We start from the raw sequence: 17,930 nt of genomic DNA, 5'->3' as shown, positions 1-17,930 counted from the left end.
CCTCTGGCTAAAGGCAAATTTCCGCACATCTATTCTACATCTGTCCTTTCTTAATTTGAATTTATGCCCCCTTAGGTTCGTAATCTGAACAAGTGGTAGGATCCCATCAGAATTCAGCGTGCTCAACCCATTCAAGGCCTTATACACCTCAATCAGATCACCGCACAGGTGCCTAGTCTCCAGCCACTGCAATTTGCAGAACTTAAGCCTCTCTTGTTAAGAGGATCCCTTCATTCCCCTCACCAATCTTGTTGCCCTTCTCTGTACACGTTCAAGCAAATCTACATCCTTCCTAAAATGAGGCCTCCAAACCTGTACACAGTACTCAAGGTGTGGCCTGACCATTGCCTTATACAGAGGGACAATCACCTCCTTTTCCCTTCTAGCAAAATTCCTATATATCACTGACAGAACCCCATGACCTGCCCTGGCAGCCTGTCTGCATTGCTCAGAAAACTTCATATCTGACTGCACAATTACTCCAAGTCCTTTTCATTTTCTACCACCTTAAGTGTAGTACCACACAGTTGGTAAGTTTCTCTGGGGTTACTTCTACCCATATGCAGTACTTTGCATTTGTCAAGGTTAAACTTCAGTTGCCACTTCTTAGCCCATCTGCCCAAATTATCTAGATCCTGTTGCAGTAGCACACTGCCATTTCTGTCATTAACAACCCTGCCAACCTTTGTATCATCTGCAAACTTCAACATTAAGCCTGATATACCTTCATCAATATCATTGATAAATATACAAAACAACAGTGGACCCAACACTGAACCCTGTGGGACTCCACTAATAACATTAGTCCATGAAGAGCAGCACCCATTGATTACCACCCTCTGTCTTCTCCCACTTAACCATCCTTTTATCCATTGTAGCAACTTACCCTTAATACCATTCTGCTCCAATTTGTACAATAGTCTTCCATGTGCAACAGTGTCAAAAGCTTTCCTGAAATCCAAATATATGATATCAAAATTATTTTTTGCATCCAGTTCCTTTGTAACCACATCATAATATCCTATCAAATTTGTCAGACAAGACTTTCCCTTAACAAACCCATGCTGTGTCTAAATTATTGCTGCAGTCTTGTCTAGATGATCCTGCAATGCATCTTTAACCAGTTACTCCATTATTTTACCCGGAACAGAAGTTAAACTAACTGGTCTGTAATTACTCGTGTCACCCTTTGATCCCCCTTTTTGAATTGGGGATACATTTGCACATCTCCAGTCCGTGGAGATGTGCAAATGTTATAGACTATGTTGGTATGTTCCATGTTAGCAACTGTAGTTTTCTTCCTCATTTTAAATACTGTGTAGAGTTTACTTATGGGCTGCCCAACAATTTTAAATTCCGTGTTTTTAAAAATACTAAGAATTGTTTATACCATTGTTGTACATAAGGAACTTTAATAAAGTATTTTTGTGTAATGTTTTCATTATTAAGTGAAACGGATTCTGATTTTTGTTTCGCCTATTGCTGAATTCCCTCAATTGTACATAATGTATATCCCCTGTTCAAAAATCTTTTAGATAGTTCCCTTAGTTCATTATTAAGAGATTTCTGTGCAGGACTATATCTGTATGCCTTATAGAATTGATTAAAAATGATACTTCTTTTATAAGTAAAAGGGTGATTATTTGAATAATGTAAAAATTTTCCTGTGTTTGTTGGTTTGTAGTATATTTTAAAATGTATGTTATCGTTGACTCTAGTTAATGTAAAATTAAGAAAATTTTATAGATTTCTCTCCCGGTTTTTCATCTTTTAAAGTGAATTTAAGTCTCCTCTATGAATTTTGTTAAACGAGTTCGAGATTAATTACAATATCTTTATGAGAAATAACCAAGATATTGTCAAGGTACCTACCATAAAATGTTAAACTTGGAATATACAGATTTAAATGTAATTGTTCTATATCTCTCATATTTCCGCGACAAGGCCACTCAAGCTAAGTCCCATCGGGAGTCCAAAAATTTGTCTATAGATGTTCAATTGAAAACCAATGTAATTGACTTGAATGAGAAATCTGATTAAATAAAATATTTCAGTTTTTGGTAACTTGGTTTTATTCAATATTATAAAATCACTGTTAATCAAATCCCATAGTGTATCAAGTAAATAATTAACATCTACGTTAGTGTATAATGAGACAACATCTAGGGAAAACAATTTATCATCATTATCTAACTTTTTGTCTTTTAATTTATTAAAAAGTGACTCTGAATTTTTTATACTGAATTTTAAGATAAGATGTAATGGTTTTATAATATCATATAAATATGATGTGAGGTATGCAAAGGCCTAATTTTTGTAGGAGACAATAGGTCTAATCGGATATCCCATTTTGTGCAGCTTAATTTTTCGAAACAGGGTAGGTACATTATTGGTTCTAGTTTTTAGATTCTTTAGGGTTGCCATTGTAATATAGTCTTTCTTCCTGTATTCAGTTAGAGTGTTACTGTATTGTTTTATCAAGTTGTCGAACGTTCTTCTATTTTCCAGTTGATATGTTGAGTTATCGGATATAATATTATTTAATTTCTCAATATAATCCTTTCTATTTAAGACTACAACAGTGTCCCCTTTATCCACTCTTTGTATTACTATATTATCATTTTTTCTTAATTTTTGTAATCCGATCCTTTCTTCTTTAGATAGTTTGGGTATACTTGGGTCCTTTGAATTATTGATAACATTGCTAATCTGCTGTATTAATCCTTCTTTATTCTTACTATTTCTTAAGCCATACTCAAATTAAATTACAATTCAATTATAAAAAGATATGAGTTGATCTCTATATATTTTACAAATAGTATTTAAGTAGGAAGGATTTAGCTTTTATTGCTCTTATATATTTTGAAATATAGTGTATATGAATGGGGATATAGAATAACACCTATGTTATTTTGAGGTTGCACTGTATTTTATAAATGTTCAAATGTTGTTTTAAAAAGGAAAGTAAAATATATCATAAATCATTTTAATACTTTTTTGTGACAATATTTTTACTTGTTTGTTTATTTGCATAAATATTTGTAATCCACAGAATACTTTTTTTATATCTAGGGATTTTGTATACACATGTAAGGATCTGCAAATTGAATTATTTATTACTTCAGTATGTTTTCTGAAAAGACTTCTCTTTTTTAGGCAGCATGTACAAGAAAATATGGATCTTATCCGTCTTCACAGGGAACTGAAACAGAAGTCCACTAAGTTAACATCTGCACAGACTCAATATTTGGATCTTGAGGAGGTTTCTAAGTTTTATTCTTAATTTATTTTTTATATGGACAAGTATATTTTATTATTGGTAATGACTTTTGAATCTTTTTCATACTAAATGTGAAAAAATTTCTTTTTTCAGCCATATTTACCTGCTTGTTATTAGAGGAACTTCATAATTCATGTATAAAGTCTCTCAGAATTTTGCAAGTTTGTCACATGAATATTATGGTGGGAAAGTAGATTGCAGTGAGTGTTTAAGCAATTTAATTGCATTTTCTGCAGTATTTTGTATAGATCAATCTTCTTCTTTGTCCCCGCCTTCTTCCCACGTTCATATGGGTTCGGCATTTTTGTATAGATCAATAAATTCACGTATTGTATATTGCTATTTGGATCAAATCCCACTGTGAATATTTTTTTAAAGTTCTTTTTGTGAAAAAATTAAGTAAAGATATTATGGATGTAAGTGAGAAGGCTTTTGACTGGGAATAAAGTTTAGGTTTAAATAAATTAATCACTGAATTTTCTTGTAACATATAAATTATGCAAATAATGTATGTAAAACTGCTAGACTGAGTTTTTTTATGAAATGTTATGCACAGTCTGATAACTAACCTCTATTGTTCTTTTCATTAAAATTTGACATTAGTATGGTAGGAATAACCAAATTTAATTTGGTTATTCCTTTGGATATTAAAATCAAACTACACTTGGTTATAAATTGGCTTTAAATATTATTTAAGAAGCTATAATGAAATTATATTTTATATTGAGATCCAAAAAATAGATTTTTTTTTTAGAAAAGGGGGAAAAATAATATAATAGAGGCTTTTCATCTTTACAACTGTAAAGATGAAAAGTTATGCATTTGTATTATGTTAGGCAGTTATTATGGTACATACATTATAGACATGTACATGCATTATAGGCAGTTGTTAGGCAGTTGTGTTACATGCATTATAGACACGTATTATGCAGTTTTGTTATGATACATACATTATTTATATTACTTAATGTGTTTTGGTTACAATTTTCAAGGCAGCTAAATGTATATTAATGCATTTAGGATTGAATATTTCCTATGTTCATTACAATTTTGCATTACTGGCCAATATAACGATTGCCAGGATATGAAGTATAGTAGATTTAAGAAATTTTAGTAATTTTAAAAGAAATTATTCCTTGTATGGTATGTAAGTAAACAATAATAAAGAAATATGCCTGTATAAAAATTATTAAATACATAAAAATAAATTAAACCTAAAAAACAATGTAAATGTTAAATTCAATATATTATTTAAGTTATATAAAACTAAATTTAGTTATAACCACCACAAATTTTTCATTGACAGTGTCATTTAAAATGCTGAATAAAATTAGAATACAGGGAGGTGAAAAATATAAATATTAGAATATAGAAAGATGAAAAATATAAATATTAGAATATAGAAAGGTGAAAGATCTCTTTGTCTAATAGACGTTCTGTTTCTGCTGCATGCCTTTTCTACAGATACTTCAATGGGCACTGTTCTTCTGAATCAGCTTCTATAATTCCCGCTCTCTCTTCCAAAGCAGTCCGAACACGTGCTGCAACCAATCAACATCCTTTTACTGTTCTACTTCAAACTCACAGAACAAACTTTTCTTCTTCCTCATTTATTCAATCAAATTCCGTTTTCTGAAACAATCTATACAAAGGCAGCTAATATTAGAATATAGAAAGGTGAAAAATATTTCTGTGTGCAGCTGAGAACCAAATTTTGCAGAGGCATGCTTGCTCATTATGTAGCCTGATTATTATATTACTTTTCTTTGGCCTGATAATTGGATCCAAAAAGGAGGATCTAGAAAGGACAGTCATTAGGTGCAGAGATCTTTTTAATTTCTCTCTTTATTATATTTCATTATCTAATCGGAATTAACTGGGAATTAATATATTTTTTCAATTTTTAAATTGAAAGTGAGCAATATCTCTTATGTTAATATGTACTAAATGTTTATACTAAGATTTGGGTATGTAGCTAATTTCTTATAGTTGTATATGAAAATAGCAAATCACAAATAAAATATTTCACAGTTTAAAAAAAAATTAAAATTTTAATATCTCTGGCAGCTATACTACCTTAGAGTAATAAAATTTTAGGAAATTCTCTCTTGTGATACACAACAACACTCGCCGACCGGGCTAGCCGAGTGGGTAAAGTACCTGCCCGGCAACCCAAAGGTCGCGGGTTCGATTCCCGCCTCGGGCTTGGATCAAAGTACTGCAAAAACCTTGGGAGGTGCAATATGGCCACAGAAGCCGATGCGCCAACAACTACCAAATCAAAAAAAAAAAAAAAAAAACAACAACACTCTAGGATGTAAATACACATCTTATTCCATAGGTACAATTTTTTTGTTTATTTGTTTGATAAAATATAATTGAAGTTATATTTGAAGTCACCTGTTGAATTAAATGGAATTTGCTTTATTAAATATAAATTTCATTCTTATGTTTAAATAAGGAAGTATGAAATTGTTTTTATAGTTATATTATGAATCATCAGCATCTCTAGTAACTTTTTTTTTTCAATATTATTAGTATATAGTTAATAGCTATCACTAACAAACTGGATAACTTAAAAGAATCACCTAGTGAAAACAACATATTGCTACATAATGCATAATTTTATTCTTTTGATAGAAAATGAAAGCATTAAAGATTGATCATGAGCATGTATTAAAAGAAATGAACGAATTAAACAGCCAGCTTAAAGAAGAACAACATAAAAATATTGAACTCTATGGTGAACTGAAAAAGAGTACTAGTACCCAGAGGAATTTAGCTGAGGTATTACAGAAAATTAATATTATTTTTCAAAATTTCAGATGAAATTTAATTGTTGTTGTTGTTATTTGGTTTTTAGGAGCATTAGCAACTAAAGCCATATTGCTCCAGGGATATGCGGTGGTCATTCCCTGACCTTTCCGCATCCTCCATATTTGGTGGTCACCACCAAATATGGAGGATGGACTCGAACCCCGGTCTAATCAAGAAGCATGTGCTACGAACTGCCGCTCCTGCCCACCTGGCTACGGAGGCGCCGAAATTTAATTAATCTCTGAAATTAATAGATTGTTTTTTTATGACTGAAAGTGATTATTTCTATCATTATGTTATTAGAGTTATCTGATTTGAGCTGAATCACTAGATATATTTTTTAATGCTTTGCTTAGGACATAAATGCAACTGTTGCATTTATATCCAACAGTTAAACCTTAATTAGAAAAATAAAAATATAGAAAGGCAGTTAATACTGATAACAGATATACTGATGGCTAATTGGTCATCAGTATATCTGTTATCAAAAAACTTGTGTAGTATTTGTTTCAGCATAAAGTAAAAAAGAAAAGCTGTAGAAGTCATTATCCGAATGATTACAAAGTACAGTAGAAAAAAGTGGGACAAAAAACAAGGATGTTTTGGATAATTTCATTTTAAGGTAAAAGGTAAACTGCAGCCATTATCAATCCACTGCAGGATGGAAGCCTGCTCAACAATTCATGCTGAGGGAAATGGACCATAATTTGCCACGCTGGTCCAGTGCGAGTTGGCAGATCGACCGTATTTAGCAGTCAGGGGCTTTAACCCCCATTCTACTCAAAGAACGTGTGCTACTGCACTCTTTCTCCTGACCACTCGGCTACGGAGGCCGTATTTGATTTTAAGTGCACTCTATCTAGAGTATAGAGGGAAAGATTTAAGAAAATTGAGAGAAAGTTTTACATTTATAATATATGCAGTAATACATTTATAATATATGCAGTTGTTGTTGTTATTTGGTTTTTAGGAGCATTAGAAACTAAGGCTATATTGCTCCGGGGATATGCGGTGGTCATTCCCTGACCTTTCCGCATCCTCCGTATTTGGTGGCTCACGGGCTCCAACCCCGGTCTAATCAAGAAGCATGTGCTACGCACTGCTGCTCCTGCCCACCTGGCTATGGAGGCGCCGATATATGCAGTAATACATTTATTATACAGGGTGTTTCAGTTAAACGTTTCAGAACTTCTAAGATGGGTAGGGTACATCCTGACAACTCGAAATCATATAGCAATGTGGGGTCGGAAATGCTTTCCTGAAGCGGTGTTGTACACAGAAGCACCATAAAGAAAAGAGACCGTAAGTGAGAAATCGTTTTAATAATACATGAAAAGAAGCAAAAGGTACATGGATTAAAGTAAGTGTTCGAAGTTTCTTCCACGGGCTACAATGCACGCCTCACATCTCCGACGCATGGACATCCGAACATTCTGGAATACTCCAGGCGAATTTCGAATTTCTTCGGCAGGTACTGCGATTCTTGCAACCAGCTCCTCAGCATTGTCAACAGGGGTGTCATAAACTAGCGATTTCATATGACCCCAGAAATAAAAATCAAGACATGATAAGTCGGGTGACCGAGCAGGCCAACGCACGGGACCACCACGTCCGATCCACTGTTGACCAAATGTGACATCCAGGTAGTTACGAACATCTCCGCTATAATGGGCAGGGGCTCCATCGTGTTGGAACCACATTGTCTGTTGCGTCGATGCAGAAATCTGTTCATCTCTCAAAAGTTGTGGCAATACTTGCTGCAGAAAGATCAAGTAGATAGGTCCGGTTAGACGACACGGTAACAGGTAAGGTCCGATGAGGTGATCTCCCATAATACCGGCCCATACATTGACCAAAAATCGAATCTGTGCTGCACGACGTCGTATTGCATGCGGGTTCTCGACCGCCCAGATATGGTCGTTATGCGTGTTGAAAATTCCTTCCCTTGTGAAGGATGCCTAATCGGAAAACAACACTTCAGCAGGAAAAAGGGGATTTGTAGCACATTTTCCAAGGTACCACTGTGCGAAAGCAATACGAGGTGCATAATCCTCCGGTTGCTGTGTCTGGACACGCTGCACGTGAAACGGATGCATGTCTTGTTCTCGGAGAATCCTCCAGACGCTGCAATGGGAAACCCCGACTGCATTTGCTAGACTTCGTGTACTCGTTCTTGGATTCCCCTGTACATGCTGCAGCACATTCTGTTCGACGGCTGGAGTCCGTGCTGTTCTTACCCTGTCCCTGTCAGCTCTTTCAAATGAACCTCTCTCAGCTAACCTCTGGTGCAGTCTTGCAAAGAAATTATGACTGGGAATACGCCTCGTCGGATATCGTTCCGCGTACAAACGCTGTGCGGCTGGTCCACTACAATTTGCAGACCCGTACGCCAAATGCATATCGGCTAACTCTGCGTTCGTGTAATCATCCATCCTACTAACTTGGCGTTCTTGTTCAAGAAATTCGAAATTCGCCTGGAGTATTCCAGAATGTTCGGATGTCCATGCGTCGGAGATGTGAGGCGTGCATTGTAGCCCGTGGAAGAAACTTCGAACACTTACTTTAATCCATGTACCTTTTGCTTCTTTTCATGTATTATTAAAACGATTTCTCACACGGTCTCTTTTCTTTTTATGGTGCTTCTGTGTACAACATCGCTTCAGGAAAGCATTTCCGACCCCACATTGCTATATGATTTCGAGTTGTCAGGATGTACCCTACCCCTCTTAGAAGTTCTGAAACGTTTAACTGAAACACCCTGTATATACATTATGTAATGTACTTGCTTATAGAGTTTTAAGATAATTGACGATGCTTTGCTGCTCGAATGATGTCAGCTTTTTTCTTTGCTTATAAGAGTCTGTATTTTTGCCAAACACAATAGATGATTCTTATTTCAATTCTTCTTGCAATTCAGTCTATCTAATAGATCAGAAGGATATTAAACACTTCACTGGCTGTTAATTTCAGTGGCATATATCCATCATAGTGTATCCCATTCATTTAAAATTTTTATTTTATTTGTTAGTATTTAACAATGGAACTGTTTCCTCACTTTTTAAAAATTGTTACGCTAGATTGTTACAAATATAACCTACAGTTAAAATGTAGTTTATTCTTCAGCTATAACCGTTTTTTTTTTTTAGAGGTTAGGAGTGAAATATGAATAATATTCATGTTCCAGTAAATTTCCAAAAATGATTTTAGACATGCTAAACCTGCAAAGAGACACAATGTCTCTTTGCAGGTTTTCCAACACCGATCCTTGGGGAACCCCACTTCTGACATCAACCCAATCTGAAGAATAACCATTTATTACGACCCTGTGCCTCCTGCCCTGAAGCCATCCTGCTATCCATCCAAGAATTTTCCGTGTGATTCCAATCTAGGTGGTAGATGACACTAGGTGGTAGATGACACTAGGTGGTAGATGACTCTCATCAACCGGTGAAATACCACCACTTTGCTTATTGCAGGATTGAAGTGGTGGAACCCATGTTTAGTCTCTAGAGCTAAGTTCCGGCCAACCCTTCCCTATCTCTTCCATCATGCAGTATGATTGATGATTTTTGAGGTTATGATGAATGTCGTGGCGAGATCCAATATTCCTTACATTTCTAGGGTACAGCTCTAAAACGGTGTTCGCAGGCCGGCCGCTAGTTAGTACACCGGACTGAACCTATTGGTAACTCTCTAGGAAGCTTCCGGATCAGCTAGTGTATAATCTTGCTACCTCTACTCTGCCAGATAGTGACTGGAGGGAGCATTGTCGAGGCCACGTTATGTCAAGGATCTGGGTATATTCTTACCACATGTACGCCATATCCAAAAATTTCATTACTTCATACAGCATGTCCCACCCACTTTTTCTTACTATTGAATACACCATGAATTGTCAAAATAATAGAGCAAGCTTATCTGCGAAAAGATCTAAACCTCCCAAGGACTTCCTAATTCATTTCACAAATATACGTGGTCTCAATTCTAATCTCAACGATATCCATTTCCACTTGCAGTCTTCCAAACCCCATGTACTTTTTCTGACTGAATCTCAGTTATCAGTTGATTCAACTACTGCTCATCTCAGATGTCCAAATTATTTGCTGTATGATTCCTTTCGCCTCAAAGGTGGTACTTGTGCATATGTCCGTTCTGATATTCCCTGTCAGAGACTTGGCAATTTGGAATCTCCTCTCTTTGATCTTCTCTGGCTTAAAATCTCTCTACCTCATTGTGTAAAATTCATCTGTTGTCTCTACCGTTCTCCCAACTCCACTAATCACTTGGAGCTCTTTGACTTCCTCTCTTTGCAACTTGACTTTCTCCAGTCCAACTTTCCTAACAGTGAGGTAATTTTCCTTGGTGATTTTAACGTTCACAACTCCAGCTGGCTTCTGTTTTCTAGTCACACCGACCCAGCAGGTCGAGATGCTGAGGCTTTTGCAGTTACTAATGACCTAGCACAGATTGTTCATTTACCTACAAGAATACCGGACAATCCTAATCATACAGCCAATACGCTTGATCTTTTTCTCACAAACAACCCTTCTAAGTACAAGGTTGAAGTGAGAGGTCCTTTAGGCACTTCAGATCACAACTTGGTGATTGCCTCTTCTCCAATGGAACCTTTATCTCATGGCTATTCCCAACCTCGTATTGTTTGGCATTACAAGAATGCAAAATGGGATGACCTGCGAGACTTCTTTTCTTCTTTTCCTTGGTCTGATTACTGTTTTAAAACTTCTGATGTCAACGTTTGCTCAGATCGTGTCAGTGAAATTATTCTTGCAGGAATGGAATCCTTTATCCCACACTCCACTTTAAAATCTCGTCCTTTATCTAAACCTTGGTTTTCCAATAAATGTGCTAAGGCTGTCCAAGAGAAGAACGTTGCATATCGTAATTGGCTTGTTTCTAATTTTTCAGTTTCATTTTCTGCCTACACCATAGCTTGCAACAATTGTAAAGCAGTTATTAATCAGTCCAAACTAGAGTTTGAACAGGCTAAGAGTAGAAAACTTGCTTCTTGCCCTAATGGTAGCCGAGCATTCTGGTCTCTTGCCAAAGCTATTGGCCGCAACTTTTGCCCATCTTTGCTCCCACCTCTGTCCAAACCAGATGGTTCTGTTATCACTTCAGCCAAGGATAAAGCTGACCTGCTAGCATCCCATTTTTCTTTGTGCTCATGTATTAATGATCTTGGTAAAACACCCCCCCACCATTCCTAACACGCTCCATTCAATGCCTCCTGTGGTCTTCCGTCAAAAGGATATCAGAAGGATTTTGATGCATCTTGATGCTAAGAAAGCTCCAGGTCCTGATGGTATTTCTCCACTTGTTCTCAAAACCTGTGCTCCTGAACTTACTCCTATTCTTTGCCGCCTTTTTTCACTTTCTTATTCCAAAGGTGTTTTTCCTTCTGCTTGGAAATTTGCTCATATCCAGCCAGTTCCTAAAAAGGGTGACAAATCCCTCCCATCCAATTATCGTCCCATTGCAATTACAGTAATACCCCGACTTACGCGAACTCGGAGTTACGCGGTTCTTGATTTTTTCGTCTGGCAACGCTGCCGCCCACTATCTTCAAGGTCGTTTTTCATATGTTATCGATATACGGTGCGACGGCGGAGAATGAGAGCGAAAGATGAACAAAATTCAACTTTGCTGCTTTTATGTTTTTTATATCAGTGAAGGGGAAACACATTTCACCATAATAACGTAAAAACCAACACAATTCCAGCTATCGGTATAATCGCAAATGCAATTAGATCGAGTTTACTACCAGTTTATAACAGATTTCACTAGCAGAAACGCAACTGGATTTTTATTGTTTTATGGTAGTAACCCCTAGAAATGTGAGGTGTTAATAGTGTATCTCTGCCTTTATGGTGTTGTTTATTCAGTTGCTACATGCGCGAAGCTTTGTTTATGCGTATCAAGCGTGCCTCCTCGTTTTGTAATTGTGCTTTATTCCCTAAAAATGAGTAAAATACTTAATTAAAAGGTGTGAAAAGGAAGCGTCCTGGTGAAGACACTGCAGATTCAGAGAGAAAAAGAAAAGCAATTATCGATAAACAGAGGCGGACTGGATCAAAAATTCTTACCCGGGAAAATTTATAGTGGCCTCATACTATGGTTTATGGCCAAAATCACACCGGCCCACCGGGGTTTCCCCGGTAAGGCTTATGGCCAGTCCACCTCTGTCGATAGAGAAAAAATATGAAATTGTGAAACGCTTTGAGCGAAATGAAAGACCATGTGATATTGCACGTGCTACAGGCCTAAATGAAGCAACGGCGAAAAGCACATGACAATTGCAAACTTGACAGGTTGAAAATTGAAAAGGGCTCAATTGTAAAGGGCTTAAAAATTTTAGAAAACATAGACTCCAACGAAGAACGCGTTATAGCTACAAAGCAAGGAATAAAAAAAATTATTAGCTTGCTACGAAGAAATTCTGCGTGAAAAAAAGAACGCGCTGTGTCGTCAGACGAATTTGTTAGATTTTATGAAGCCATCGACATCGAAATAACTTTTTAACGTAAGTCATTTGTTTTTTAATACATATTTTGTATTAATATGTATAAAGAACTGCAATTTTATTAATATTTTTCTTCTAAACTAGTGTTTTTGTTAGTCCTTGGTCCCAATTAAGCAAAATTTATATGTATTTATATGCAAAGTTTTACCCCGACTTACGCGAATTCGACTTACGCGATTTTCGTCGGACCCACCTATCGCGTAACTTCGGGGTATTACTGTACTTCTACTCTTTCTAAAGTAATGGAGAAATCAATTAACCGCCAACTCTTAAACTACCTAGAAACCTTCTGTCTGATCAACGATCGCCAGTATGGATTCCGTCAGTGTCGATCCACTGGTGATATTCTGGCTTATGTTACCCATTTATGGACTAATTCAATGGAAAGGTTCGGTGAAACACAAGTAGTTGCTCTTGACATCTCAAAGGCTTTTGATCGTGTTTGGCATAAAGGTCTTCTAAACAAGCTTCCATCTTATGGTTTGCCAACTGTTTTTAGTAATTGGTTATCCAGTTTTCTCTCTGATCGCTCACTGAGGGTGATGGTAGATGGCTATCTCTCTTCTAACTTCTCCACTAATGCCGGTGTCCGCCAAGGTTCAGTTCTTTCCCCCACTCTTTTCCTCTTGTATATCAATGACCTTCTTCCATTGACTGGAAATCCTATCCATAGTTTTGCCGATGATAGCACATTGCATTCAACTTTCCATTTTGAGAAACCTTGTCCAGCTCAATCAGCTTCAAGTTCTCGAAAATCTGCTGCCAATTCCTTAAATGCCGATCTTCAGGTAATTCTCCAGTGGGGCAAAGACAACTTAGTTGATTTCAACCCTTCTAAAACTCAATCTTGTCTTATATCTCGGAAAAATGATTCTTCTGCTCCTATGCTTATCTTTAGTGACACTCCGATTTCTAGGCAAAATGATATCTCTCTTTTGGGGATTACCCTGACTTCTAATCTCTCTTGGCACAAGCACATTACAAATATTGCTTCCTCTGCATCTAAAAAACTTGGTTTTCTCTTTCGCTCTCGGCGTTACTTTTCTCCCAAACAGCTGCTCACTCTGTATAAATCGCAAATCCGCCCTGCCATGGAATATTGTTCCCACATCTGGGGTGGTGCCCCCAAAACCTCTCTCAGGCTTCTTGATTCCATTCAGAAGAGGGCAGTTAGGTTAATTAAATAAATAAATTTTCTGTTTATACTCCGGCACGACAACCAAGTCAGTAGAGTTTACAATAAATCGTCAATACAAATATTTATCATGTTTAGTAGTCACGAGCTTGAACGCCGGTCCACTCAAGGAACGCGTGCTATGCACTCTTAATGATTCATCTCTAACAGAGTCTCTCCACTCGCTGTCTCATGGACGCACTGTTTCTGCTGCATGCCTCTTCTACAGATACTTCCATGGGCACTGTTCTTCTGAATTGGCTTCTATAATTCCCGCTCTCTCTTTCAAAACAGTCCGAAAACGTGCCGCCACCAGCCAACATCCATTTACTGTCCAACTTCAAACCCACAGAACCAACTTTTCGTCTTCCTCATTTATTCATTCAACTGCCGTTTTCTGGAACAACCTTCCTTCATACGTATTTCCTGAAAATTACAATCTACAGAAGTTCAAGTCCAATATCAACAAATATCTTCTTTCGTCTTCTCAACCTCCAACCCAAGCACGGTACTAAGTACTATAGGTTATAATACCTCTCGTGTTTGGGGTTCTCATAAAAAAAAAAAAAAAAAAAAAAAAAATCTGTTTCAGCTTATAAAGTAACCTCTCATACGGGATTGAACCAGATGCTCTGCTGAAATCTAAATAAAGAATGTTGAAATTATTCCCTGAATCCAGCTCATGAGTGACCCTGTAAAAATAGCTAACCAGATTTGTTAAACATGATTTTCCCTTTACAAAACCATGCTGCATATCTATCAGAATTCCATTTCTATCTAAATGATCCTGAATTCCACCTTTATCATTGCCTCCATGATTTTCTCTACTACTGGAGTTAGACTGACCGGTCAGTAATTTCTCACTGCATTCTTAGAATTGCCCTTATGTACTGGTGATACATTGGCACTTTTACAATTCAACAGAATCTCTCCCGAGTCCAGTGATCCCCTCATAATTAGCCTGAATGGTTCAATGCATTCACTTTCCACCTCCCTTAAGATTATAGAGTATATGCAATCAACCCCAGGAGCCTCTACTGGCCTGCAGGCTCAAAAGTTTTTTCATTAAATAAACGTGTGAAATTTCAATATCAATTACATTTTTTTCTATTTCACTCCCAGAATTTCTCATTGATGTAAAGGGTTTTTCTTCTGTAAATATCGATGCAAAGTAACTGTTGAGTTCATCTGCAACTTCAGCTGGGGTATCTAATACTTTCATATGTCCCTTAAATAAGGGTCCTATCTATTTTGCTCTTCTCTTCTTTGCATTTATATATGTGAAGAATTCCTTATCTCCACTCTTTGCTCTCTTTGCCAGCAATTTCTCGTAATCTGCCTTTGCCATCCTAACCTTTTCTGTGGCACTATTACAGATCGATTTGTAGCTGTTATAGGCTTCATTAGTATTTATTGCTCTGTAACCCTTCCATGCTGTCTTTTTCTGCTCAAATAGTCTGGCAACTTCCTTATTCATCCAACTTGGAATCTTCCTTGTGGAGTATTTTTTTTAATGGTACATAAACTTTCAAGGCTTCTGTGATTAATGTTTTAAAGGTATACCATAATTAAATTGTATTCACTCTCTGTGCAATATCTACTGAGTTAATAGAGGCCATGTAGCACCTTAAGCCATCGTAATTTCCTTTCCTGAAATTATTACCCATTCCTTTGCCTTTAACTACTGCCACCTCTCTCTTCATCGTCCAATGTAGAACTCTCTGATTACTTTCTGCTACTGGTTCCTGTACTGTCAGCCCTATTATGTCATCTGGTTCATTGGTGATGATGAGGTCTAGAATATTATTTTCCTTAGTACTTTCCCAGACATGTTGATACAAATAACAATCATCAAGTTGATTTAAAAATTTTGTCCCCCATGTGGAGTTTCCTTCCCATTTGCTCCAATCAATTAGAGACAAATTAAAATCACCCATAATAAGACATTGATGCTTACCTGCCTATTCTATTTGCATGTAGAGGCTCTCGTCATAATCTTCACAATCACCTGGCCTTTAGATTACTCCCACTCTCATTATACCTTTGCTTCCAACTCTCTGACACCATACCGATTCTAAAATAATATCAAGCGAAAACATCTGAATCCAGGAAAGCTTTTGTTGCACTCAGGCTGCTGCTTTTGATAAGAAGCATGACCCCATCACCTCTTCTATCTGCCCTATCCTTTCTACATTGAACATACATTTCTGAAACTCATCATCCTCTATTTTTGAGTGGCACTACATTTCCATAAGCCCTATTATGACAGTGTTACTTGTCCTAATGAGCAGTTCAAATTCACTCATTTTATTGACAACACTTCTGACATTACTATATAAACAATTAAGAGTTCTTGTATAGCTAATTTTTTTTTTTAAATGTAAACCCCAAACACGAGAGGTATTAGAACCTGTAGTACTTAGTACCATGCTTGGGTTGGAGGTTAAGAAGACGAAAGAAGATATTTGTTGACATTGGACTTGAACTTCTGTAGACTGTAATTTTCAGGAAATACGTATGAAGGAAGGTTGTTCCAGAAAACGGCAGCTGAATGAATAAACGAGGAAGATGAAAAGTTGGTTCTATGATTACACTGACACACTCCTTGAAGTTATTTAAGCTTGCTTCCCTGTCATTGCTTACCTGCTCATTTGAAACATTTCTGCCCTCAGAAAAGCTTGCTAATATGGTCTGTTGTGGTAACAAACACGAACCCTTGAGTAATGTTCAAACATTACTTTGACCACTCTTATGGTACCAGTTACATGCTACCATGCTCTAAAAGTACAGTAGCATTTAACTGCAAAATACAGTGAATGATAATATTCTTGTTAAACAATTAATTCTAAACTTCTCTAACCTATTTAGTCATGTAGTAGTAGTATTTGCCATATAGTGAAAGGAAGACACAGGCTTTTGCTGCATTGGCAAAAAAAATAAATAAATAAAAAACCACCAAGTAGATAAGAAAATACAAATTATATGCTTCACTCCTCACACTGGTAACTATCCAGCTGACCTTAGAATTTGTCAGCATCAACTATCTGCAGGGGCAACTTATTCCAGCAATCAGTGACTCGCTGGCTACAAGAAAACTTCCTACAATCTAATCTAAACCTCAACCATTTAATATGTTTATTTCTGAAAAATCCAAACACGAGAGGCATTAGAACCTATAGTACTTAGTACCATGCATGGGTTGGAGGTTGAGAAGGCGAAAGAAGATATTTGTTGACATTAGACTTGAACTTCTGTAGACTGTATTTTTCAGGAAATATGTATGAAGGTAGGTTGTTACAGAAAATGGCAGTTGAATGAATAAAGAAGGAAGATGAAAAGTTTGTTCTGTGAGTTTGCAGGACAGTAAATGGGTGTTGGCTGGTGGCGTCATGTGTTCAGACTGTTTTGAAAGAGAGAGTGGGAATTATAGAAGCCAATTCAGAAGAACAGTGCCCATGGAAATATCTGTAGAAGAGGCATGCAGCAGAAACAGTATGTCTATGGGACTGCGAGTGGAGAGACTCTGTTAGAGATGAGTCATTAATAAGTCATTAATGATAAGTCATTAATTGGGTTTTACTTCCCAATGACAATGCATCCATGCACAAAGCCTGGGTTTTATAGGCTAAAATCCATGAATATGCATTTGAACAATAAAACCAACCCCACATACACATCAGATCTGGCCCCAGGTAACTATTGTTTGTTCGGAGACCTTGCTTCTGATCTTTGTGGAACTCATTTTAAATATGATGAAGAGCAGCTGTGGATGACTGGTATGATGCCCAGCCTGAAGAATTTTTTTTTTGGAAGGATTAAACTCTGTAGATTAAATACAATAAGTGTATTGAACTTCAGGCTGAAAATTAAAAAAGCATTGAATTTTAAATTTTGCACCTATTTTTTTTATTCTTTATTTTCAGAACTTTTTTGACTATCCCCTCATAAATATATATCAATATGTTTGATATTAGAAGAAACCATAGGAATAATTCTGTTTATTTTTATATTATCTTCACACCAGTGAATCTCTAACATAAATTTTAGAGCTTTATTAAGAACAATATTACTTTTTTACAATGAAAAGGTATAGATTTAGATGTGTTAATATTTTTATA

General features: G+C 36.5%; 1 protein-coding gene across 1 annotated transcript in view; it reads left to right on the top strand.

Annotated features, from left to right (window-relative positions):
- The window catches only part of LOC150090021 (protein fantom-like), a 234,503-nt gene that overhangs the window by 91,560 nt on the left and 125,013 nt on the right, over window positions 1-17,930 (top strand). The window contains exons 11-12 of the mRNA XM_090390151.1: window positions 3,157-3,262; window positions 5,921-6,067. Of these exons, the coding sequence (XP_090246277.1) occupies window positions 3,157-3,262; window positions 5,921-6,067 (253 nt within the window). The remainder of the gene's footprint in view (window positions 1-3,156; window positions 3,263-5,920; window positions 6,068-17,930) is intronic.

The sequence above is a fragment of the Mastigoproctus giganteus genome, chromosome 2 (assembly GCF_048544385.1).
Source record: "Mastigoproctus giganteus isolate SK-2022 chromosome 2, ASM4854438v1, whole genome shotgun sequence".
Classification (NCBI taxonomy): domain Eukaryota; kingdom Metazoa; phylum Arthropoda; class Arachnida; order Uropygi; family Thelyphonidae; genus Mastigoproctus; species Mastigoproctus giganteus.
The sequence above is the reverse complement of the archived record's forward strand: the minus strand, read 5'-3'. Positions and strand labels throughout refer to the sequence as shown.